This window comes from Medicago sativa, chromosome 4 (assembly GCF_051527215.1).
Source record: "Medicago sativa cultivar Bolivia chromosome 4, Bolivia_mono, whole genome shotgun sequence".
Classification (NCBI taxonomy): domain Eukaryota; kingdom Viridiplantae; phylum Streptophyta; class Magnoliopsida; order Fabales; family Fabaceae; genus Medicago; species Medicago sativa.
In genome coordinates this window covers 7402251-7425697 of record NC_140752.1, presented here as the reverse complement: position 1 = coordinate 7425697, position 23447 = coordinate 7402251, and the positions used below count along the sequence as shown (strand labels likewise).

Below are 23447 nucleotides of genomic sequence, written 5' to 3'. Positions count from 1 at the left end.
ATAAAAAAAGGGATTGTTGTTTCAAAACTCTTGGCCTTTCTCAGGGTTCAATTATTTTAACTCTTCAATATCAATGTCTTCCACACTTTAGAATTAATTAATGCTTTATTCTTTGACCAAGGGATTGTTTATTTAGAGTCTCTCTTGAGCAAAGTGGTGGCCTTGGATCTGTTCAATGACTCACCCCAATAATGCTTTATTCTTTGACCATTAACCTTAAATTCTTTTTCTAGTTTCATCTTTTAGATCAAGAGCTCTATGGGGGTATACTTTTGAAATTGTAAAAGGTCTTGGACAAATTCTTTGCCTGGACACAGTTTTAAACTAGCGTTAAAGAAAAGACTCTCCCCCATATGGAACTCCCTCTTTTAAATTCTATTATCATGTCATTTTTAAATCTTGGACTCAGTACAACTTAAAATAATAGTAACAAGTAGTACCATAAATTCAAAGCTCTCCCTGAATTGATTAATCCTATACTCTAAGATTGAATCATGCATATGTATGAGCATGTGTGCTCAAATTAATTTTAGTTGGTATTTTGCACAAGTTCAATGAAATCTCAAAAGGAAATAAATCTTTAAAAAAAAAAACTAAAACAAGATAATATTAAATAATATTCTTCAATATATCGTCCTCTTTCTATCATCGGACAAAAATAAAGCCAAAAGAAAAAAAAACTTATGATTCAAGAAACTTAAAGGGGTGCGGCCAAGTAGGAAGTAAAAGCTAAAAAGATGAACATAAGTGCTCAAGGGTTTTCGCTAGAAAGCTTAGCCAAGATTAAATCCAAAGTTGATTGCATAGCAGCCCTAGCAGCTTCTCCCTGTTCATGCCTTTTGTTGGTTAGATCAATGAAGTTCTGAGTTTGTTGCACAAACTGATCAAAGGCTTCTCTTGTGACAAACTGAGATGATGGAAGTTCTTGCTGATGTTTCAGTTGCTGCTCCTGAAACATATTGAAACCTGGCTGATGGGTATTTAGATTTGGTTGGATTACATTTACCCCACCTTGTGACGATAATGAATTCATGTTGGTCTGCTGGGTATTAACAGTGTTTTGAGATTTAAGCTCCATTGTTAGCATTTACATAAATATTTTTCGTAGATAATCAGACTGAAAAGAAGGAACACCAGTATCAAGTTAAATAATCGATGTTCAATACAGTAGAAACCTAAGCTATCTTTGAGAAAGAGAATATGAGAGAGAATATGAATATTCTTTATTGATCAAAAGTTAGTTATGATTACGTGATGAGAATGGTATCTATAGAGGTCAAATCCCTCTAACTTATTTGATTTAGTTAGTTACAATGAGAATACCTGTTTGTTAGAACTGTTATTCTATAGGTTATACGCAACTAAAGTAGGTTGTATTGATATATACTACAATACAACATAGTTTCATGAGTAACCATGAATGAGAGTGGAGACTGCACAATACTCGTAATGAATGTACCTTGCTTGTAGCAGCAGTATAAATCTTATCTTCAAACCTTTGAGCAATCTTCTGAAGTTCAAGTAATCCCTCAGAACTAGAAACAGGAAGATGTTTTCTTAACGTGTCCATTCTACAGAGAAAAATCAATTATTTCAAATTTAGATAATGCAAGTGACAGAAATGTATATACAATGGCACAAACACTAAACAAAATTAGCGGTAAAAAGATAATCAGTTTGTCAGATAATTATTTATTCCCTCACTTGCAGAAAAAAAATAGAGACAATTAAACTACTGTTTAGAGGACAGATCCAAGGATAATCATTCATCAATGATACAAAAAAATTTGTTCCAGTGATTTCAAAATGTTACACAATGCAACAACAATTGATTGGAAAACTTGAGTATTAATAATTTCATATTCAAATTAATACTCAACTATGGTCATTGCCCGTTAACCCATCTAATAGGTATTGTAGCATAAGCATGCTAAAAATCATGCATGGACCTTGAAAATATTTGGCAGTGATTCGGATGAATAACATTCAACTGAAAATTAACGATAGGCATTTGCCTATTATTTATCAGAAATTGAACAGAATTGAGCGAAGTTGTTTGCTTAAATGATTCAATTTTTTTAAGTTGAACAGAACCGCGAGATGTGCTTCATGATTTTTTTACATCTTCCATTCTCAGATAAAATTGCATCTATAGAAAAAACAAAAGAAATCTTCAATATAGGTTGTCAAGTTATGGATTGATTATTCATTTCTTAATTTTCTTTTGAAATGCAACATGTAAAAATACTATTTAAATAACCTCTGACACGGTATTGACACTGAATCTTACATTTCATTGACAATTCTTTGGCGTTGATCAGGTTGCAGTTGAGTTCTCCAATCAATTGTGTCGGCAATGGGTTCAGTACCCTGATTAGCGACCCAATTACTGGAATCCATTAAATCCTTAGTATCTGAAACACCAAAAATAGAACAATCAAATCAAAGCCAATTCTGAAAAGAAACATAAAAGGGACATATATATGTAATGTACCAAAACATTATATATACAAACAGTGCAACAAAATACAAGTGAGCAAGAAGAACAGAAGAGACTGCAATCATAAAACCCTATATAACAGGAATATGTATAAATCATCTAAAATCAGTGTTGTCAATCGCAAAAAATAGCAATTTGTTCAAATTCCCTTACGCTGCACCGTTATAGTGCCACTATAACTGCTTTTTGACAGCAGTGTTACTAAATGGTGGTCATGGCACCACCATGGCGGTGTTTTGGACAACTACCATAGATAATTTGTCAAGGAATGCCTGTCGTCGCGGTGCCATAGGCTGCAATGGCTTGTTTATATAGCGGATTTTTAACCATCAGCTATATTCCGCCATCCACTGTCGACAACATTGATTGACAACACTTTGTACTACATAGCATATTAAATTTCATCCCAACACTTTGTTACAAAACTCATATTTCATCCCTAATTTTCGAAAACCTAAATTTAAAAAATTTGAGATAAGAAATCACCGAAAACCAAAACTAGTGTAACGGTATATCAACGCTTTCGTCGTCAAATATTAACATTTTTTACCCCAAAATATAACAAAAACATTCTCAATTCCATTACAATTTTTTCAATTCACATTCCGCAAAATCAAAACCTAACTCAATGGTTAATGTAGACTTAACAGAAGTTAGATGTAAGAATCTATTAGAGCAATGGTTAAAGTTTGGGTTTTGCTAACATGCACTCATAGGGCATTTAGAGCAATTATTAAAGTTTGAATTTTGCTAACATGCGCACTTAGGGGCACTTGTTAAAGAATAAAAACTAAAAGTTTTTGTGTTAAAAAAAGACAATTTGTAAACTTTCAAGAAATTAAATATACCATTTCCAATATAATGTTTTAAAATTTAGTTCATTAACAAATTCCCTATGCTAACATGTTACCAAGTTTAAGTAACAAAATAAGGCTTCACTCAATTTCTGCTAATACTTTGCAAATGCCCCTATATTTAAATAAGCATCTTTGGTAACTTTAAAGCAAATAATTAAATAAACATTTCTCATTTTTAAATATATAAATAATTAAATAAGATTTGCCAACTTTGGTATCATACCTGTATACAACCACCAATTCCCCAGAAAACACATGCTTACCTTGATCGGGCAGATTATTCCTGGGATCACCTTCATTTGATGGCATATTGTTGGCCATGGTGTTTTGAGATTTAATCTCCATTGTTAGCATTTTCGTAGATATTGTTCGTAGATAATCAGTCTGAAAAGAAGGAACACCAGTATCAATTAAATAATCAATGATCCATATAATTGAAACCCAAGTTATCTTTGAGAAATAGATATGAAAGAGAATATGAGAGGGAATCTGAATATTCTTCATTGATCAACGTTTAGTAATGATTACAGGATGATTGGTATTTATAGAGGTCAAATCCCTCTAACTGATTCGATCTAGTTAGTTAGAAATCTCTCTTAGACTAGCTAGATGTGAGAGCTGTTATTTTACAGGCTATACACAGCTACAATTAATAGGCTATATTTCTATACTGCAATACAACGTAGTATCATGTGTAACCATGAATAAGAGTGGAGGCTGCACAATACTAGTAATGAATGTACCTGGCTTGTAGCAGAAGTATAAATCTTATCTTCAAATCGTTGAGCAATCTCCAGAAGTTCAAGTAATCCCTCAGAACCAGAAACAGGAAGATGTCTTCCTAACGTGTCCATTCTACAGAGGAAAAGTAATTATTTCAAATTTAGATAATGCAAATGACAGAGATGTTCAGATAATCGGTGTAGAGATAATTTTTCATTCCCCCGCCGGCAGAACCAGAAAAATGGACACTTGGATTACTATTTAAGGGATAGGTCACATCCAAGGACCATCGTTCATCAATGTGACAAAAAAGTTTGTTCCAATTATTTCAAAATGTTACACAATGCAAGAGCAAATGATCGAAAAACATGAAAAGTATGTACTCTTAACCCGTAAACCCGACCAATAAGTATTGTAGCATAAGCATGCTAAAAATCATGCATGGACCTTGAAAATATTTGGTAGTGATTTGGTTGAACAACATTCATCTGAAAATTAATGAGAGGAATTTGCCTATTATTTGTCAGAAATTGAATAGAATCTAGCGAAGTTGTATGCTTAAATGCTTTAATTTTTTAAAGTTAAACAGAACCGTGAGACCTGCTTCATGTTTTTTTTTACTTCTTCCATTCTTGGATAGAATTGCATCTATAGAACAAACATAATAAATCTTCAGTAAAGGTTGTCAAGTTATGGATTGGTTATTCATTTCCTAATTTTCTTTTGAAATGCAACGACAGCTAAAATACTATTATTTAAATAACCTCTGATACAATATTGATACTGAATCTTACATTTTGTTGACAATTCTTTGGCGTTGATCAGGTTGCAATTGAGTTCTCCAATCAACTGTGTCGGTGGTGGGTTCAGTACCCTGATTAGCGACCCAATCCTTCGAATCCATCAAATCCAAAGTATCTGAAGCACCAAAAAAGAACAATCCAATCAAAGCCAATCTTAAGAAGAAGCATGAATGGACATATATATGTAATGTACCAAGACATTATAGAACACGAATATGTTTAAGTTATCTAAAATCAGTGTTGTCAATCGCAACTCCCCTTACGCTGCACTGTTATATCGCCACTATAATTGCTTTTTGACAACACTGTTACTAAATGGTGGTCATGGCACTACCATGGCGGGCATTTTTTAAGGAATGTCCGTCATCGCAGTGCCATAGGCTACAATGGCGTGTTTCTATAGCGGATTTTTAACTATCAGCTATATTCCGCCATCCGCCGTAGACAACATTGATTGACAACACTTTGTTACAAAACTCACATTTCATCCCTAAATTTCAAAAAATTGAGATCAAAAAATCATGCAAAGACGAAAACCACATAACGGTATTTCAATTGTTTCTTCATCAAATATTAACATTTTTTATCTCAAAATATATCAAAAACATTCTCCATTCCAACACAATTTTTTTTTCATTCACATTCCGCGAAATCAATGGTTGATGATGATGATCGTATGCATGCATTTTGTTAAGAACAGTTATAGTGGCCGCAATTCGCGGTGGAATTGAATCCGAAAAACATGATTGAGAAAAAACCTGGACAGAGTTTGCGGCGGCCGATGATCGTCTCCGCTGTGCTCCGACGGCGTTTTCAGGGCGGCAACTGAGTTCTGTGCTGCGACTCCACTCGCTATATAAAGGCACAGTGTAATGAAAGTTTCCGCTAATATCTGTTTCTTTTTTTAAATTTTTATTTAAAATTAAAACTTTTTTTGAAAGAATTTAAAATTAAATCTTGTTTATTTATTTTTGAACAATTCTCATTGATTGGGCTTTCATCTATTTATTTTATTCTTTTGCAAAATTTCTTATTCCACCTCCTATATATTCAGAGGCCTTCCAATTTTGCCCGTTTTAGGTCTAGAAAACCACTAATATGTGCAAATGTCAATGACAAGTGTACTGCTATTGATTTTGGGAAACATATAATTGCAAGTAATGAGATTTTCTCTGATGGTCATGACTCATGATTATAAAATCTACATAATGACATATTATACACACACAATTTCTTGAGCCTCGTACCATTTAGATTTGGTGCATCTCATAGCAAGTCAATGGATTTAAGTCTCAAAAATATCAATTTTCGCTTAATCAGGTCGAAATTTATCTGCCCCAATCAGTTTTTTTTTTTTCCGCATGGTCAAGTGTATTTTGCCATACCTCGAGTTACTTCAAGAAAAGGGCTAAAAATATTGTTGATTAACGAGGAAGGTGAAGATATTGATGTTACATCTAATGTAGTTTACAAAGAAGTGTTTCAGAATGTTTGGTAGTTAATGTTGTTATTACGTGTTTAATGTTATAATGGTATTTTAATTAAGTATCTCGCTTTGTTTTAATTTTACTATATTTCTTATGAAGCATTGCTGCTCAATTTCTCATGTGAAGTATTACTCCTACATTACTAATATATTGCACTCATTATTGACCCGTGCGATAACACGTGTTGACGATCTAGTTTATTTAAAACGGGCTATCTCCTATGGCCCGACCTCGTTGATCCAGATAAAACACGACTTTATCTATACTATATACAAATAAAATAGCATGTTTTGCCTCTTTTGTACCAACTTTTTCTCTTTTCAAAATTACTCTCAACTTTCAATACAAATTACATATATAAAAAATAAATAAGAATTTATCCTAAATAAGCATCTTTTGAATTGCTATAAACAATTGTCCATTTATCCTAACATGGCTAAGAAATAAAATGTACACGTAACATGGATGGACCACTGAATCACATGACACCAACATAACATAAGTGGAATTTTCCTGAATAATATAGTTGTTCTTTCTTTGACTCCAAACTATTATTGTTAAGTGAGTTAAGTTAATGAATGAATTATTTATTTTAAGGATTCAGAGTTGTGTTTGTTCCACTGATCATTTGATAGTAATAGAAGAGGAGATAATGGAAACAAGTGGGGGTGTTAATAACAAGAAGAAGGTGTGTGTAACTGGAGCAGGAGGGTTTGTAGCATCATGGCTTGTTAAGCTTCTTCTTTCCAAAGGTTACTTTGTCCATGGAACTGTTAGAGAGCCTGGTACTATTTCTCATCTCATTATTCCTATTAATTTTCAATTTTTTTTAGTTAATTTAAAATATCTTAGTTATTATTGTAAAATATTGTAATACATTCATTAGTTGTTAATGTTATATATGTATTCTTTTTTTTTTTTTGGCTTTCGCACCGGTTTCCGACCCACCAATGGTGGATGACTAATCCGGCTCATGCGTAAAGGCATGCGCACTGGCCAAGCGTTGTTCCCCCTAGGAATCGAACCCGGTATTCCCCGGGTACATCCTTAGAAGGAGCTCCTTGCCACTAGAGCGCAAGCAACTTGGTTAATGTTATATATGTATTCTATAAGTTTATTTTAACAAGAAAAGAATTTCATTATTATACATGGAAAGAAATAAGGCTTAAGGACATGTAATTTTGATGCTGTAAGAGAGATCAAGAGAAGGTCTAAACAAATTTATTGATACATACTTCAATTTTAGGGACTAAAATGGTGATTCAATCCAAAAGCTAATTGTCTAAATGAAAGTCAACCAATACGTAGCAACTTGCAAAACTAGAGCAAATTAACAATATATTTCCTCCATTTATGACCATCATAGGACCCTGACACGGACAAGTCAACACTGTTAATGTCAAAAACATAGGACACTGACATAGACAAATATACATTTAATACCTGTATATATATTTAAGATATTTGAGATGTGTCCAAGAAGTGTCTAACGTGTGTCGATACAAAGAATAAAAAGTTTTTTTTCGTATGTCAGACACAGACTCGTGTCGAATACAGAGAGGTTTCTATGCTTCATAGATCATAAGAGTCGAGAAGTGAGAACCCTTTGTGTTCTGTTTTCAACCAACTCCATGACCTGTATGTGACCTTTCCAAATAGTTCAAGCCTCTCTACTAGAATAACAAGTTGGTGGACCTACAAATTCTAGTAAACATGTTATACTTGTAAATGTAATATAAATTGTTGATTTTTCATCATTAGTTAACACTTCATATTATTTACTTTGTCTTATAAGGTGAATTACTCATTTCAGAGATCTGCATGCCATATTTCTTAAAACTTCAAATTACTTAGTATACTATTTTGTATAGAATTGTAGAAGAGGATGTTGTTATGCCTCTATTCTTTCATTCTTTTGAGGTACACGCGTTGTTGCGATTCATTTGATGTGTATGTCGGACAACTGCAGGTAGTCCGAAATATGAACACTTGCTGAAACTGGAGAAAGCTTCTGAGAACCTTACACTCTTCAAAGCAGATATCTTGGATTACGAATCCGTTTACTCCGCAATTGTTGGATGCAGTGCAGTTTTCCATGTTGCTAGCCCTGTACCTTCAACAGTTGTACCTAATCCTGAGGTAATGTTTCTAATGTTCTCTTATATGCAGACTAATTTGATACGTCACCGTGTGGTTCTAGTTTTGCCTTCATGGTGAAAAGACACCAGTAAGTTGAAAGATTGTCAGCTTATCAATCAGTGTCATCGAAATTGTTCATGTTAGTAAACACGACATCCATGAAAAAGTATGAAGTGACAAATAATATACTTGAAGCATAATCTGCAGGTGGAAGTGATTGAGCCTGCAGTGACGGGAACTGCTAATGTACTTGAAGCTTGTCTCAAAGCTAATGTGGAACGTGTCGTCTTTGTATCATCTGTAGCTGCTGTTGCTATCAACCCTAATTTACCAAAAGATAAAGCGATTGATGAGTCTTGTTGGTCTGACAAAGACTACTGCAAAAATACTAAGGTCACTAAGATTTTATTATAGTAGTGTCTGTTATACTACTTTTTATTCAGATCATTAAGTTTCAAAATATGTCATGTTTCAATCATCCAAGAATTTTGTGTTAAATAAGCTTATACTTCACATATGATCCAGAACTGGTATTGTTATGCCAAGACAGAAGCAGAAGAACAGGCCCTGGATTTCGCGAAAAGAACTGGACTTAACGTGGTAACCATCGACCAATTTTACAGTCAACCACAAATTCAAGTAGCTTGGTTCTCATCAAAATTTTAAAAGGTACCTACTAATACGCCTTATCAAATTCTTATTAAAAATTGCGTATTTATGAACTGTACAATGCGAGTTAAAATTCCTTGTTTTACATGATAATGATAACCACATAACTTCTATAAAATACTTGGTCATGTAACAGTGGTATTTGATTTTGTGCATTCTTCTATTTTTTAGCCTTTATAAGTGTATGGCCATACCACTACCTGCTTCACCGTTATATTGTTCTGGGAGTCGGCTGCTACGCTACGCTATCTTCTACTAGCTAGATAGATCATGAATTATTAATATGCCCTTCATGGGGATATTTTTCGGCATAACTTGTTTTCCTGCCATTATAATTTAACAAATTTCACACATTATAGATTTCATATAAATACTAAAATCATTTTTCATGTTATTCATCTTGTCTTTATTAGAAGGCTGTGACACATTGGAGAATAAGTTTCGTTGGATTGTTGACGTACGAGACGTAGTTGATGCAATACTATTGGCTTATGAGAATCACAAGGCAGGCGGGAGATACATTTGCACTTCACACACTATCGTCACACGAGATTTGGTGGAGAAATTGAAGAGTATATATCCCAACTACAAGTACCATACGAAGTAAGCTTCAGTTTCTAAAGTAGTGGTCATAAACCAACCACTTAAATTAAATATTATTAGTAATATTAATAATATCAAGATATACATGAAATATGTAAGAAATGTGAAAGATAAGGGAAATTGTTCTTAACAGAAAACTATAGAAGTCATTAATTAGTGAGGCGATCATCTGTTAAGGAAGTTGTGAGATATCAATAATTGTATCAGAGAAATCGTTGAGTCATGAGAACAACAAAGGAAAAATTGCAAGTAATGTTGTTCGATGGATTACTTTGTAGCTTCAAAACCTCAGGTTGAAGGTGTGTCCGGTGTCAGGCATCAACACGATACTGACACATGAGTTTGAATTCAATAATTCCGTTTTTTCAAATTGTCATTGGTGTCAGTATTGTGTTTGGTGTCTGTGTCACTGTTTCATAGCTACCTACTTGCTTGTATAGATTTGATGGTTACAATCTTATGTTAAAGTTTTCATTGCTGGCAGCTATATTGAGATGGATGATTACAAAATGCTGAGCTCAGAGAAACTGCAAAGTTTGGGTTGGAAATTCAGGCCATTGGAGGAAACACTCATTGACTCTGTTGAGAGCTATAAGGAGGCTGGATTACTTCAATCGGATTAATTTTAGTTCTCCTAAAACCTAAATAAATATTGGAATGGATTTGTGAATGTCTTTCAGTTTATGTATTTTCTTGTACTTCAGAAACCAATTAATGAGTGCTTTTAAATTTACAATGTGTTAATAAATATTGCAGTTGTCAATGCTTGAAACTTGATTAAGTTACCAAATAACATCAAATTTTATGCCAACAAAATGTTCCTTTTATTTACACTTCCATGATTTGGATTACATAACAACACATAAACAAAGATAAACACACAACTTTCAACTTCTTTATCACAAAAATGCTATCCACACATGCAAGGTACTTATTAGTAGAATATAGGACACTTAACAAACAATACATGATATATGTCACATTGGAATTCCTCTACTATTCAGCAATAAAAATCAACACCAGAAGGTGTGATTATCTTTCTCAAGGAAGGCCTTGTATGTATTAGTTCACAAACAAAATCACCATCCACCAAACTGCAATTGCTTAAATTTAACTCTTTCAATACTATGCAATTTTCTATTACTTCCCTTACTCCCTTAGCTGTAACATACCAACAATTTTGAATGTCCAATAACATTAGCCCAGTGCACCACTTTGAGATTATTGAGAGTGATTCATCTTCAATTCTTGATCCTGACAAGTTTAACACCTTCAATTGGGAAACTTCAAAGTTTATATCAAATTTTTCAATTCCTGTATATGCAAGGTTTAAATGTCTTATCTCATGGCATCTTTTCATAACCTCAACAATACATTCTCCAGAGATACCCTCACAAGCATTTAAGTCAAGCAGTTGTAAACTGGAGCAAATTGAAGAAAATTTGATTAAACTTGCATCATTCAGTAAAATATTATCACCAAAATAAACCACTTTTACTTGATGGTTGACGAAAAAATCCAACATGGAGTTGGAATCTTCCTCACCTTCTACTCCGATATACGTTCTCTCCATTTTGATCTCACTTAGTAAGGGACAATTTCTCGTGAGTATGAAAAAGGTTGAGTTTGTTAGCTGGCAACAACCGCTAAGGTTTATAGAGGTCAAGTTATGAAGAAATATTGAAAACTTGTTGATACATTGATCAGTTAGAAAGTCGGCTTTTCGAAAATCTAAGTGTTGAACATATTGACATTTGGATAAAACATAAAAGATTCCTGAAAATGTAAAGTTGCAACAGTCTTGCAGGACAAATTTTTTCAGACACTCAACAGCACCGTTTGCAACTGAGATAAGAAACTCATCCGATACAAAAGAATTTGACAAATCAATAGCTTTTAATCTCTTCAAGCTCACGAATGAATCGATCAAATCCAAGTTAATAGGTAGGGGTGTCAAACCAGGTCTATGTATTCTTTTCTTTTCAATGTTAAAGGATATCGAAGCCAAACTTGGCCTCATTCGGATCGCAGAAGCAATTCCAACTTGGGATATCTTGAAACATTGGAAGAATGAAATTTCTTCCAGTGATCTACAGTTCTGGCATAGAGACAAAAGAGATTTATCGGTAGTTAAGTGATTACCAGAAAGATCAATTTTGCGCAGATTCTCGAGCATGGAAGATAGCCTTATTAATCCAAAATCAGATGCTTGAGAATCCAAAGGAAAGCTAATGTCAAGCTCTTCAAGAAATGGAAAGCAACAAGCTATCACTACCAGATGGCTATCGCGAAGAGAGCCAACGTTTGAGCAAATCAAAACCCTCAAGTTTATCATCTTTGTACCGAGTTCTCGCAATCCATCAACTGGAAGTGTTCTTTGGTTGGAAAGATTAATCAAATCAAGGTCCAACCCCGATTGTGAAATTTGATGAAGCAAGCCTCCTAGTTCACCATTGAAGTGACTAAAATCTATGACTTTGATCCTTAAAAATCTCGAGAGTAGCCAAGGAAGGAATAGAACAGTGAAATCATATATTGTTAGAGAGAATTTAACTTGGTTTGTAATGGAAAGGAAATTCTTGCAGACCATAGAAACAGATTCCAAATCATGTCCTTGGCCAAGAAATCTGAAAATTGATTCCCAATATGCTTCAGGAAAATCTTTTACCAACATATTTGATATAATAAATATTGATCTAACAAGTAGAAAGAAACAAGACTCCTTGCAAAACAAGGTTGAAACAAGAAGCAAAAGTTATTGTTAAGATGAGAATGATCAACAAATGTAATATTGGCTTAATCATTTATTAACTAAATAAACCAATCACATTAAGTGAAAGTCTTGGATTATGATGAGATTCTAGAAAGTCTTTTGCTTGTTAGGTAGGCATCATCAATCATATGTTAAGGTGATCTGTATTATTCACTTTTGAGGGTTTTTTCAATGTAGTGTGGTGCCATGAAATAATCCACAACCCTACATGCCCCATTTTTTTATATGAATAATCATAATTTAAATGTGTTTTTCTTACATGGAGCCCAAACCTTATCCATTTTTTAGTCATTTATATGAATGTGCAACACATGATTTCTTTGGGTGCAACAATATTGAATCCATCAACAACTTTTAAAACTGGTCATGCTTTCCATAAAGTTATTTAGAACTTAGAAAACATTTGTACAAAGTAATTTCTAGAAGGAAAAACAAACTTAAAATTCTGGGCACATTTAACCTTGCTATGCTTGGGAAACAAGGATGGAGGATTATGACTAATCCAGATACTCTCATCTCCAGGATGTACAAAGCCAGGTATTTTCCGAGATGTAATTTTTTTTGAATCATCTTTGGGTCACAACCCTAGTTTTGTTTGGAGAAGCATTTGTAATTCCAGATTCATTTTGTAATTCCAGATTCATTTTAAAAGTAGGGAGCATGTGGAAAATAGGTGATGATGCCTCTATACCGGTGTGGAATAATAATTGGATTAATGAGAACATTACTATTATGTGAAAGAAGATTTTCCACTAGCAAATCTGTGGGTTAAAGATCGTCTCCTTCAAGATTCAAAAGTTTGGAATGTTCCCCTCTCGAAGCAATCTTCAGTCAAGACTTAGGATCACATCATTCAAATGCCCTTATAGCCTTCTGTGAAAGAAGACCGCCTAGTTTGGAAGAAGGAAAATGATGGTGATTATTCTGTCTGTTGTGCTTATAAGTTGTGTATGCAGAAACTTCTTGATGTATCTCATTTTAAAGTTTCTGGTTCCTGGGACATTATTTGGAGACTCAAGATGCCGCCGTGGGTTAAAAACTTTATTTGGAGAATTTGTGGGAATTGTATACCAACTCGCAGGCGTCTTCAAGATAAAGGGGTTAATTGTGACACAACTTGCGCCTTGTGTAATTCGGAGGAAGAAGACAATCTTCATCTCTTTTTTAGATGCCCAAACAGTTGTAATATTTGGAGCATGTGGGAAGGTTATTCCTCCATATCCAATGCTCTAAGTCAACCCCGTGATACCAAAACTATGATTTTTAATATTCTACCGGTTCTTCGAGCTGCTGATGCAGAATTTTCTGTTGTATTCTTTGGAGAATTTGGAAGCAAAGAAACAACAAAATTTAGAATGAGGTTACAGATGCACAAACTTTTGTTCTCTCACGTGCAAAGGATATTTTGTAGGAATTAAAAGCGGCTAAAGCGGTTCAGCAAACAACTCCAATTTCTAGACAGCAACATGGTAATGTGGTTTGGATGAAACCAGGTACAAGAAAATACAAATTTAACAATGATGCATCCTTTTCTAATCACTTAAATAGGGTTGGAATAGGTATGTGTATTAGAGATGAGTACGGTGCCTTTGTTCTGGCTAAAACTGAGTGGTTTAGTCCTATTTGTGAAGTCCATATTGGAGAAGCGCTTGGCTTACTTTCAGTGTTAGATTGAGTGCATGAACTTAATTTGGGGTCTGTTGAATTTGAGCTGGATGTGTCAGAAACGATAGGGTCAAAGAGATGAAGATGAAGTTCATAGGAGAAGTAGGCATTAGAGGTAGAAACAAAGGAATAGTCCTTGTAATTCATATTGAATTAGATTGAAAAAGATAACAAAAGAGGGCAATAGTGAGTTATTTATAGGGTGAGTTAGTCTAACTAACTCTTAACTACCTAACCAACTAACCATAGTTTACATATTACCTAACTATGGTTTATTCACTATACTCTAATTTGATGCGAAGAGAGTAGTGGATAGTTTTCTATCTTCGAGGCATGATGTTACTGAATTTGGAAGCATTATCCAAACTCGAGTGTTGAATTTGTGCAGAGACAAGCAAATGAGGTTGCCCATAAGTAGCAAAGGCGGCCCTATAGTCACCCAGTTTCGAGACAGTGGTTCAAATACCAAATTGTTTTGAAAACACCTTGATTAATGAAATGTTACAAGTTTGTTTCTTTAAAAAAAAGGTATGATATGATTAACTTATCATATTCTATTGTGGCATCAAACACGAGATTGAGACATTTAGCCTATCATTGGTTTTGGTGTTTTTTTGAATATGTTCAAGAAGCTTTTCAATTTTTTTCATTGCAAACACATTTATTGGTTTTCTGGTTTATGAGAAATGAGTCATATGTTACAAACAAATGAAGAAAAAAAGTCTTCATAACAAAAAAAAGGGAAATTTTTTTCAAACCCAAAGTCGGGGTCACTACTTGGTCTGGGTTCCATATGCACAAAATCAAAACTCTTGTCCTTTCTCAAAGTTCAATTATTTTAACAACTCTTCAATATCAATGTCTCTCACACTAAAGAAATAATTAATTGAACCACGTTGATCACAACCATATACACGCCAAGTTGTTGCAGCAACTGTCCCATAATTGCTCAAATTAATTGTAACTTCTCCAGAACAACTCTGTAACCCGTGAAAAATACCTCAAACATAAAATCTACAAATAAAGGATAAAAAGAGAACGCCCTTTTTACTGCGGGTTTCCCCCAAAAAACACTTGTTATAGATCAAGGGCTCCATGGGGGTATACTTTTGAAATCGTAAAAGGTCCTCACCATCTAGTTGGTATTTTGCATAAGTTCAATGAAATCTCAAAATGTAAATAAATCTAAGAAAAAAAGTAAAACAAGATAATATTAAACAAGATTCTTCAATATATTTTTCCCCTTTCTGTCATCAGATAAAAAGAAAGGCAGAAGAAAAAAAAATATTTTTCCCCTTTCTGTCATCAGATAAAAAGAAAGGCAGAAGAAACAAAAAACTTATGATTCAAGAAACTTAAAAGGGTGAGGCCATGTAGAAAGTAAAAGCTAAAAAGATGAACATTAGTGCTCAAGGGTTTTCGCTAGAAAGCTTAGCCAAGATTAAATCCAGAGTTGATTGCATAGCAGCCCTAGCAGCTTCTCCCTGTTCATGCCTTTTGTTGGTTAGATCAATGAAGTTCCGAGTTTGTTCCACAAACTGATCAAAGGCTTCTCTTGTGACAAACTGAGATGATGGAGGTTCTTGATGGAATTCAGTATGAGCAGCACTAACTAGCAACTGGTTGATAGTAGTTTCAACTGGTTCATCTTCCATGGTGATTGTGAGAGGTTCTGGAGTCCATTCTTCCGTTTCCTTTAGAGCTAAAATATGTTTCTTGTTTTCCCAAGCTGCAAGTAACCACTGGTTCCGCTGTTCTTGTTCAGCTCTGTGCTTGCGGTGCCATACCTCTTGTATCTGTCTTCTTCTTTCAAAGTCAATTCTGTTTAACTTTGCCCATTTTCGGCCTACAGCCACATTTTGATCAATCCAATCATTTGCAATTTGTCTACATCCTTCCCATATACTAGAGATGGCATTGGGACACAAGCTATCATAGGCTTCCCTACGATAAATGCCAGCTTTTGCTGCAAACTTTTCAACATACTCAGCAATCTTGGGATAAGGATTGTCAGTTTGTTCTTCTGGGACATCATGATCAGCTTGGGTAGGATTGGTAGGAGGTGAAGTAAAGTCAGGTGTGGATTCAATCAAGATAAACTGATTTTCATTTGGAGATGAAGTGGTGGTGTTTTCTGATGTTGGTGGTGTCTCCGAAACGAGATTTTCATGTTGAGGAGGAACACGGATCAAAACGTTACTTTGGGTTGGTGATGGTGAAGGTTCTTCAGGAATTGGGTGAAGTAATTGATTTTCTGGTTTATTTTGAGAATGAGGAATATCTGGTTGAGTGACTTTTGGTTCTTGTGGTGGTTGAGATGGCTGAAATTGAGTGGTTGTGTGGTCAATAGATGTGGGTGTTTGATTATTTTCTGGAGGGGAAATAGATTGAGCTGCTATGATTGGTTCTGGCTTTTGTTTCTTTGTTGGAGATTCTGATTCCAATATTTTCTTCTTCCTTTTTGACCTTATCATGGATGTAGTATGAGTTGCTAATGGTAACCTTCCCAGATTCTCTGTTTCTGGAGAGACTTCACCAGCTACAGAGACTTGTCAACAATCATAAACGTCACGATTGGAATGGCATGATGGCATTAACTAGTAAAAGAAAGTAATTACAGGCACTATTTGAATAGCAGGATGTCATTAACTTACAGAAGATAAAAAGGGTGGAAATAAAAAACAAATCTATAAGACATACTACTGAGTTTCTTGTGGTCAAACATCAGCAGTTGCACAACACAAGATTTCAAATATCATGCTAAAGATGAGAATCATTCATTCAAACATTGCACGGAAGGGCAAGCCGGTTCCAGACCTATTTAAAAAAGAACAACTTCATGAGTTTTCCCCTAAGACCAAAAGAGTTATCTTTAAAACCCTTCTTTATTTCACTTTATGATTTGCTTAACTAAATTCTGCTGTCCTTGCAAGACTTCAGTGAGGAAATAAAAATGATAAGAAAAATAACTTAGTACCTTTTGGTTTTGCAGTCTGTGTTGTAGAATCCACAGAAGTTGCAACAAATATGATACGAAAATCACATGAACATACAATGCTAAGAAAATACATGAGTATGATAGCAGGTTAACAATAAAAAGGGTCTACATAAGGAAAAACAGACAAGGACAAGCGCAGGGGATAACACTCGCGTAACTTATTGTAATATCTAGGTATAGTTAGGAGTTGAGAATACATAGGATAGAAAGGAAACTAAGCTAGGAAGAGATTAGAGGAAGTAAGTTGAGAGAGAGTACGGGTCTCTCAAATACCATGGAGGAATATTCGTTTTGTGTATCAATTTTTACCTCTAGATCATCATGATCAGAGAAACTACTGTTGAATGATACACCATTTACTGTCTCTTCCTAATTTCACTCTATCACTTGGTCCAGTTCTACCAGAGTACTTTGCATTTGCTTATAGAGCCACTGACTCACGAGGAAAGTGATGACAGAGTACAATACATGGACGCGGGTACACAGGGACAGAAGTATAATTCAGTAATGTAAAATTAAATTTTCATATGAACAACATACACAAGAAATTATAAGACAATTCCAAAATCAATATAGTAAAAAAAAATATATATAAAAAAGAACTATAGCATTCACTTATGAAGTTACGTTTGTCGTTGGTTCATATAGTTAAAATCATTAGATATTAAGTAAATTTTTCAGCAATCTCCTCTTCAATATAAACAATCATGTAATCTATGAGAAAATCATCTACCATCTTGTTGTGTAACCTTGTTTTTTAATTTTGTGGTTGTTGTTGACACAAATCATAGCACTCTGTCAATCAATGGATAAAAGTTTGATTTAGCAGCCTCAACTAATTTATGACATAATTCACCAATAGTGGACAACATTTGAATATTGACATATTTAAGCACATCAAAGTCAGTGTTGCAACTCATATTAATTGAGTCTTCTTGAGTAGAAATTTGGAAGTGTAAAATTTCTCAACAAGATTACGAATGTTGTCAAGAAGCTTGGTTGCACTCAATATAAGAAGCTTGATTACGAATCGTGTAAAAGTTGAATGCATCATTGGGATTTAAAGTTGCACTCAATATAAGAAGCTTGGTTGCTTGCTCACCAAATCTATTATTAAATTTATTTAATTGATAATCTATGATAGAATTAAATAAGTCTACACGATAATAATGCTAAACTCTCACATAATTCATTTAACGACGAGACAGAATTAATCAGAGAAAAAAGCACTATAGTTGTCCTTAATCGTTGTTTAACATTATCAACACTTTCAGCATTAATATAAGATTTTTCTGCAGGTGTGTGACACATAGATTATACTTCATATTATCTCTCTCTTTTATCCTAAAACATGAGTGAATTGCTCTTTTAACCATCTTTCACCTAAACCAAATACATGATCTTTCAATTAAATTTAGAGGAAAAAGATTATTGTACATAGACTTTTAAATTTGGTTTAAAGACTTTTAATAGTAGAAACTCAAGTGTTTAAGACCAATATATTCAGAGAAAAGGTTCATTATACAAATATCATATAAAGTTTACAAAAAAAATATAGAGACCAAAAAATATAATTGCACACTAGTATAAATTTCTTTTTATAAAGTTTGGGGGGACCATGGCCTCTGCTGGTCCCCCCCTTCTAGCTCCGTTTCATGAGGTACATGTCTCTGGAGGAGCTCTTTGAGATTGACATAATTGTTTTTGCTGATCAAGAACATTTTGCTGTTGAAGTAAGGACCATGATGCTTGGAGTTTTTGCTGCATATATTGTTGCAAGAGATTTGGCTGCTGCGGCAAACCCTGTTGCAGTGGCATCTGTGCAGGCTGATTGTGAATCTGTGACATTGATTGCTGCTGTGAAGCCTGTGTCAGGGACTGCTGTGACTGAGATGGCAACAACTTCGATGTATTTTGTTGCAACTGTTGCTGCATTGAAACTTTTGGTTGTTGCAGTATGTGTGAATAATGATTGCTTGTATGGATGCCTTGGTTGCCAGACTTGCTTCCAAACAGTTGTTGCTGTTGTAACCCTGGTACATTATTTCCTGACTGTCGTTGATATATATTTGTTAGACTGTTTTGCTGATTCTGTTGTGGATGCAGCATCTGGGATTTCTGTGTGTCACCGACATTGCTCCGTGGCACAAGCCTCAGACACTGCTGTTGGTAAAGAATCTGCTGTTGGTAAAGAATCTGTTGTTGATTCTGTGAATGCTGCTGTTGCTGTTGGGGGACAATCTGCTGCCTTCCTGGCATTTGTCTCCGAGAACCAGGAAACATACTCTGTACATTGGAATTCTGGCCAATAGTGTTACTCGCAGAATTTTGCCCAGGTTGTTGTGTGTTGGAATTTTGGCTAATATTCTGGTTAGGAGTCTGGGATAGACTCGATACCGATGGAAGGTTAGGCTGAGGTGCCCCGTTATTTTGAATGGTCCGAGATAGACACTGCGGACAAGGCTGATGCTGACTAGGCAAAGGATTAGGATGTTGCTGACCTTGATTAAGTACTTGAGACGGTGAAACAAGCCCTGTGAAAAAAATTGTTTGCCCAAGTGAGAAGGGAAAGGAAAACAAATATAGATCACAATGTTTAACCTGAAAACACCACTGGAATTTTAATAATACATGGGAAAGGTTAAAATAAAAATTCAAAAGGAAATAAAACAATACAGGCAGAGAAGAATAGTAAGATGAACTTGTTTATTTATTAGACTTCAAACAATAGGATGTTAATAACTATATAGTCCCAACAACATCTATATAGTCAACAAAAACAGAAGTTCCACGTCTAGCAATATGTGTTAACTGTTCACCAACAAACCCCCTTAACGACATGGTGCCCTTAATTATTTAGGTGGGTCAATCCTTTCGAGGGGTATTTGGAATCAACTAGAAACAATACTATAATACAAAATTATTTAATAAAAAATCAGTAAACAAATTCTTTAACAGCTTATATATATCATTCACAAACCATGCCAAGTAAAATAAGGAACTTCAACTGGATCTTATTTTTATTAATTAATTTTTTTCTAATGAATATTCAGGTTGGCACAACAAATTCAGTCGATAAAATAACATTATGAACATCTGAATTTTCACTCATCCATTTAAGCAGAAATTATCTCGAAAAATAATGACAAAAGGAAGCACGACATTATTTAACCATGCCTAGAATGGGTGATACAGTACTAGTCAGCAGACAAACATAAACAAGGAATGTCAGACTAATTACTCCAATAGAAAATTCTATTTAGATGTTAGCCAATATTCAACAGAATTTCCGTATGGCGATTCTAAAACTTCCAACATCCATAAAGACATAACAAAAGTTAGATGGAAGGATCTATTAGAGCAATGATTGAAGTTTAGGTAATAAATAAGGCTTCTCAATATTTAAATACATAAATAATTAAATAGGATTTGCCAACTTTGGTACCATACCCGAATAGAACCCCACCAATTCCCTAGAAAATACATGCTTACCTTGATCGGGCAGATTATTGTTGGGACCACCTTCATTTGATGGCATATTGTTGGCCATGGTGTTTTGAGATTTATTCTCCATTTTTAGAATTTTAATAGATATTGTTCGTAGATAATCAGTCTGAAAAGAAGGAACACCAGCATCAATTAAATAATCGATGTTCAATATAATTGAAACCCAAGTTATCTTTGAGAAAGAGATATGAAAGAGAATATGAGATGCAATCTGAATATTCTTCATTGATCAACGTTAGTTATGATTACAGGATGATTGGTATTTATAGAGGTCAAATCCTTCTAAATATTTGATTCAGTTAGTTAGAAATCTCTCTTAGACTAGCTAGATATGAGAGCTGTTATTCTACAGGCTATACACAGCTATAATAGGCTATATTTCTATACTGCAATACAACGCAGTAGCATGCGTAACCATGAATAAGAGTGGAGGCTGCACAATACTGGTAATGAGTACCTGGCTTGTCGCAGAAGTATAAATCTTATCTTCAAACCGTTGAGCAATCTTCCGATGTTCAAGTAATCCCTCAGAACTAGAAACAGGAAGATGTTTTTTTAACGTGTCCATTCTACAGAGGAAAAGCAATTATTTCACATTTAGATAATGCAAGTGACAGAAATGTTCGGACAATGGCACAAACACAAAACAAGATTAGCGGTAAAATGATAATCAGTTTGTCAGATAATTATTTATTCCCCCGCCCGCAGAACAAAAAAAAATAGAGACAATTCAACTACTGTTTACAGGACAGATCCAAGGATAATCATTCATCAATGATACAAAACAATTTGTTCCAACTGTTAAAAAAAAAAAATTGTTCAAATTATTTCAAGATGTTACACAATGCAACAGCAAATGATTGGAAAACTTGAAAAGTATATATTATTATCAACGATACAAAACAATTTGTTCCAATTGTTCAAAAAAAAATTGTTCAAATTATTTCAAGATGTTACACAATGCAACAGCAAATGATTGGAAAACTTGAAAAGTATATATTATTAATAATTTCATATTCAAATTAATACTCAACTAGGGTCTGTTAACCCGACCAATACGTATTGTAGCATAAGCATGCTTAAAATCATGCATGGACCTTGAAAATATTTGGTAGTGATTTGGATGAACAACATTCATCTGAAAATTAATGAGAGGCATTTTCCTATTATTTGTCAGAAATTGAACAGAATTGAGCAAAGTTGTATGCTTAGATGATTTAATTTTTTAAAGTTAAACAGAACCACGAGACTTGCTTCATGTTTTTTTTTTACTTCTTCCATTCTTGGATAGAATTGCATCTATAGAACAAACAAAAGAAATCGTCAATAAAGTTTGTCAAGTTATGGATTGGTTATTCATTTCTTAATTTTCTTTTGAGATGCAACGACAGGTAAAAATACTATTTAAATGACCTCTGATACAGTATTGACACTAAATCTTACATTTTATTGACAATTCGTTGGCGTTGAACAGGTTGCAGTTGAGTCCTCCAATCAACTGAGTCGGCTGTGGGTTCAGTTCCCTGATTAGGGACCCAATTATTGGAATCCATCAAATCTGAAGTATCTGAAGCACCAGAAAAAGAACAATCCAATCAAAGCCAATTCTGAAAGAGACTGCAATCATAGAACCCTCTATAACAAGAATATGTATAAATCATCTAAAATCATTGTTGTCAATAGCAAAAAATAGCAATTTGTTCAAATTCCCTTACGCAGCACTGTTATAGCGCCAGCCGCCACTATAACCACTTTTTGACAACAGTGTTACTAAATCGCGAGCTTTTGGACAACTACCATATCAAATTTGTGAAGGAATGTCTGCCATTGCGGCACCATAGGCTGCAATGGCGTGTTTATACAGTGGATTTTTAACCATCAGCTATAATCCGCCATCGGCTGTCGACAACATTGAATGACAACACTTTGTACTACATAGCATATTACATTTCATCCCTAAATTACGAAAACCTAAATTTAAAAAATTTTAGGTAAAAAAATCACGCAAAGACGAAAACTAGCGTCCCTATTTCAATTCTTTATCTCAAAATATAACAAAAACATTCTCAATTCCAACACATTTTTTTTTTCATTCACATTCCGCGAATCAAAACCTAACTCAAAAATATGGTGCATGCATGCATTTTGTAAGAACGGTTAATGTGGCCGCAATTTGCGGTGGAATTGAATCCGAAAAACATGATTGAGAAATAACCTGGACAGAGTTTGCAGCTGCCGATGATCGTCTCCGCCGTGCTCCGGTAGTGTTTTCAGGAAGGCCGTTGAATTCTGTGCTGCGACTCCACTCCCTATATATAGGCACAATGTAATGAAAGTTTCTACTAGGCTTCATTTTTCTTTCTTTTTTTATTTATAAAAAAAATACTTTTTTTACCCAAAATCTAGGTGAAAAATATAGATATTAATTTCTCAAATTCGACTACAGTAGGGTTTAAACTCAGAGTATGTAATTAAATCAGATATTTTTACCTAACTCAGTTGGTAAGGATAAGGTCCGAGTTTGATCATCGGACACCATCCAAAAAATCACATTCAATGTACTTGTTTAGCCTTGTTTTAATTTATTGTTTTTTTTTCATGATTGTTTTAATTTATTGTTAAAACTTGTTTATTTATTTGCTCAAAAAAAAATCTTGTTTATTTATTATTAAACACTTCTCATCGATGGGCTTTCATCTATTTATTTTATTTTTTTTACAAAG

General features: G+C 34.2%; 3 protein-coding genes and 1 pseudogene across 5 annotated transcripts; 1 reads left to right on the top strand and 3 right to left on the bottom strand.

Moving 5' to 3' along the window:
• Window positions 1-913: 913 nt before the first annotated feature.
• On the bottom strand, window positions 914-5768 carry LOC146925913 (mediator of RNA polymerase II transcription subunit 15a-like). The gene is made up of 7 exons (XM_085758350.1): window positions 5642-5768; window positions 4875-4998; window positions 4101-4212; window positions 3621-3741; window positions 2291-2414; window positions 1460-1571; window positions 914-1117 (listed from the first exon to the last, which is right to left on the bottom strand). Exons 2-7 carry the CDS (start codon window positions 4982-4984, stop codon window positions 1088-1090), a joined length of 609 nt encoding a protein of 202 aa, XP_085614476.1. The 5' UTR covers window positions 4985-4998; window positions 5642-5768; the 3' UTR covers window positions 914-1087.
• A 1187-nt stretch (window positions 5769-6955) lies between these two features.
• LOC146925912 (cinnamoyl-CoA reductase 1-like) lies at window positions 6956-10581 on the top strand (annotated as a pseudogene). The gene is made up of 6 exons (XR_015033982.1): window positions 6956-7155; window positions 8340-8509; window positions 8717-8902; window positions 9035-9178; window positions 9592-9781; window positions 10266-10581. The product of XR_015033982.1 is annotated as a cinnamoyl-CoA reductase 1-like (transcript).
• Window positions 10582-12582, bottom strand: LOC146925911 (F-box protein At5g51380-like). The gene has a single exon (XM_085758345.1). It carries the CDS (start codon window positions 12453-12455, stop codon window positions 10782-10784), a length of 1674 nt encoding a protein of 557 aa, XP_085614471.1. The 5' UTR covers window positions 12456-12582; the 3' UTR covers window positions 10582-10781.
• Window positions 12583-15405: 2823 nt separating this feature from the next.
• On the bottom strand, window positions 15406-23068 carry LOC146925910 (uncharacterized). 2 transcript variants are annotated; one of them, XM_085758346.1, is made up of 5 exons: window positions 22940-23068; window positions 22168-22291; window positions 21182-21293; window positions 20710-20830; window positions 15406-19751 (listed from the first exon to the last, which is right to left on the bottom strand). In XM_085758346.1, exons 2-5 carry the CDS (start codon window positions 22275-22277, stop codon window positions 18871-18873), a joined length of 1224 nt encoding a protein of 407 aa, XP_085614472.1. In that variant the 5' UTR covers window positions 22278-22291; window positions 22940-23068; the 3' UTR covers window positions 15406-18870. The 2 variants fall into 2 exon arrangements, with proteins under 2 accessions (XP_085614472.1, XP_085614473.1); XM_085758347.1 differs by having other exon boundaries at window positions 22168-22282; window positions 22940-23055.
• Window positions 23069-23447: the final 379 nt, after the last annotated feature.

Excerpts from the sequence above, each read along its gene's own strand:
- LOC146925913 (XM_085758350.1), bottom strand. The coding sequence starts at position 4,984 with ATGGATTCGAAGGATTGGGTCGCTAATCAGGGTACTGAACCCACCACC. Across the intron at positions 3,742-4,100 it reads ATACTTCTGCTACAAGCCAG|ACTGATTATCTACGAACAAT; the intron begins GTACATTCATTA and ends CCTTCTTTTCAG. Across the intron at positions 1,118-1,459 it reads ATACTGCTGCTACAAGCAAG|TCTGATTATCTACGAAAAAT; the intron begins GTACATTCATTA and ends CCTTCTTTTCAG.
- LOC146925911 (XM_085758345.1), bottom strand. The coding sequence starts at position 12,455 with ATGTTGGTAAAAGATTTTCCTGAAGCATATTGGGAATCAATTTTCAGA.
- LOC146925910 (XM_085758346.1), bottom strand. The coding sequence starts at position 22,277 with ATGGATTCCAATAATTGGGTCCCTAATCAGGGAACTGAACCCACAGCC. Across the intron at positions 20,831-21,181 it reads ATACTTCTGCGACAAGCCAG|ACTGATTATCTACGAACAAT; the intron begins GTACTCATTACC and ends CCTTCTTTTCAG. Across the intron at positions 19,752-20,709 it reads CAATAATCTGCCCGATCAAG|GGCTTGTTTCACCGTCTCAA; the intron begins GTAAGCATGTAT and ends TTTTTTTCACAG.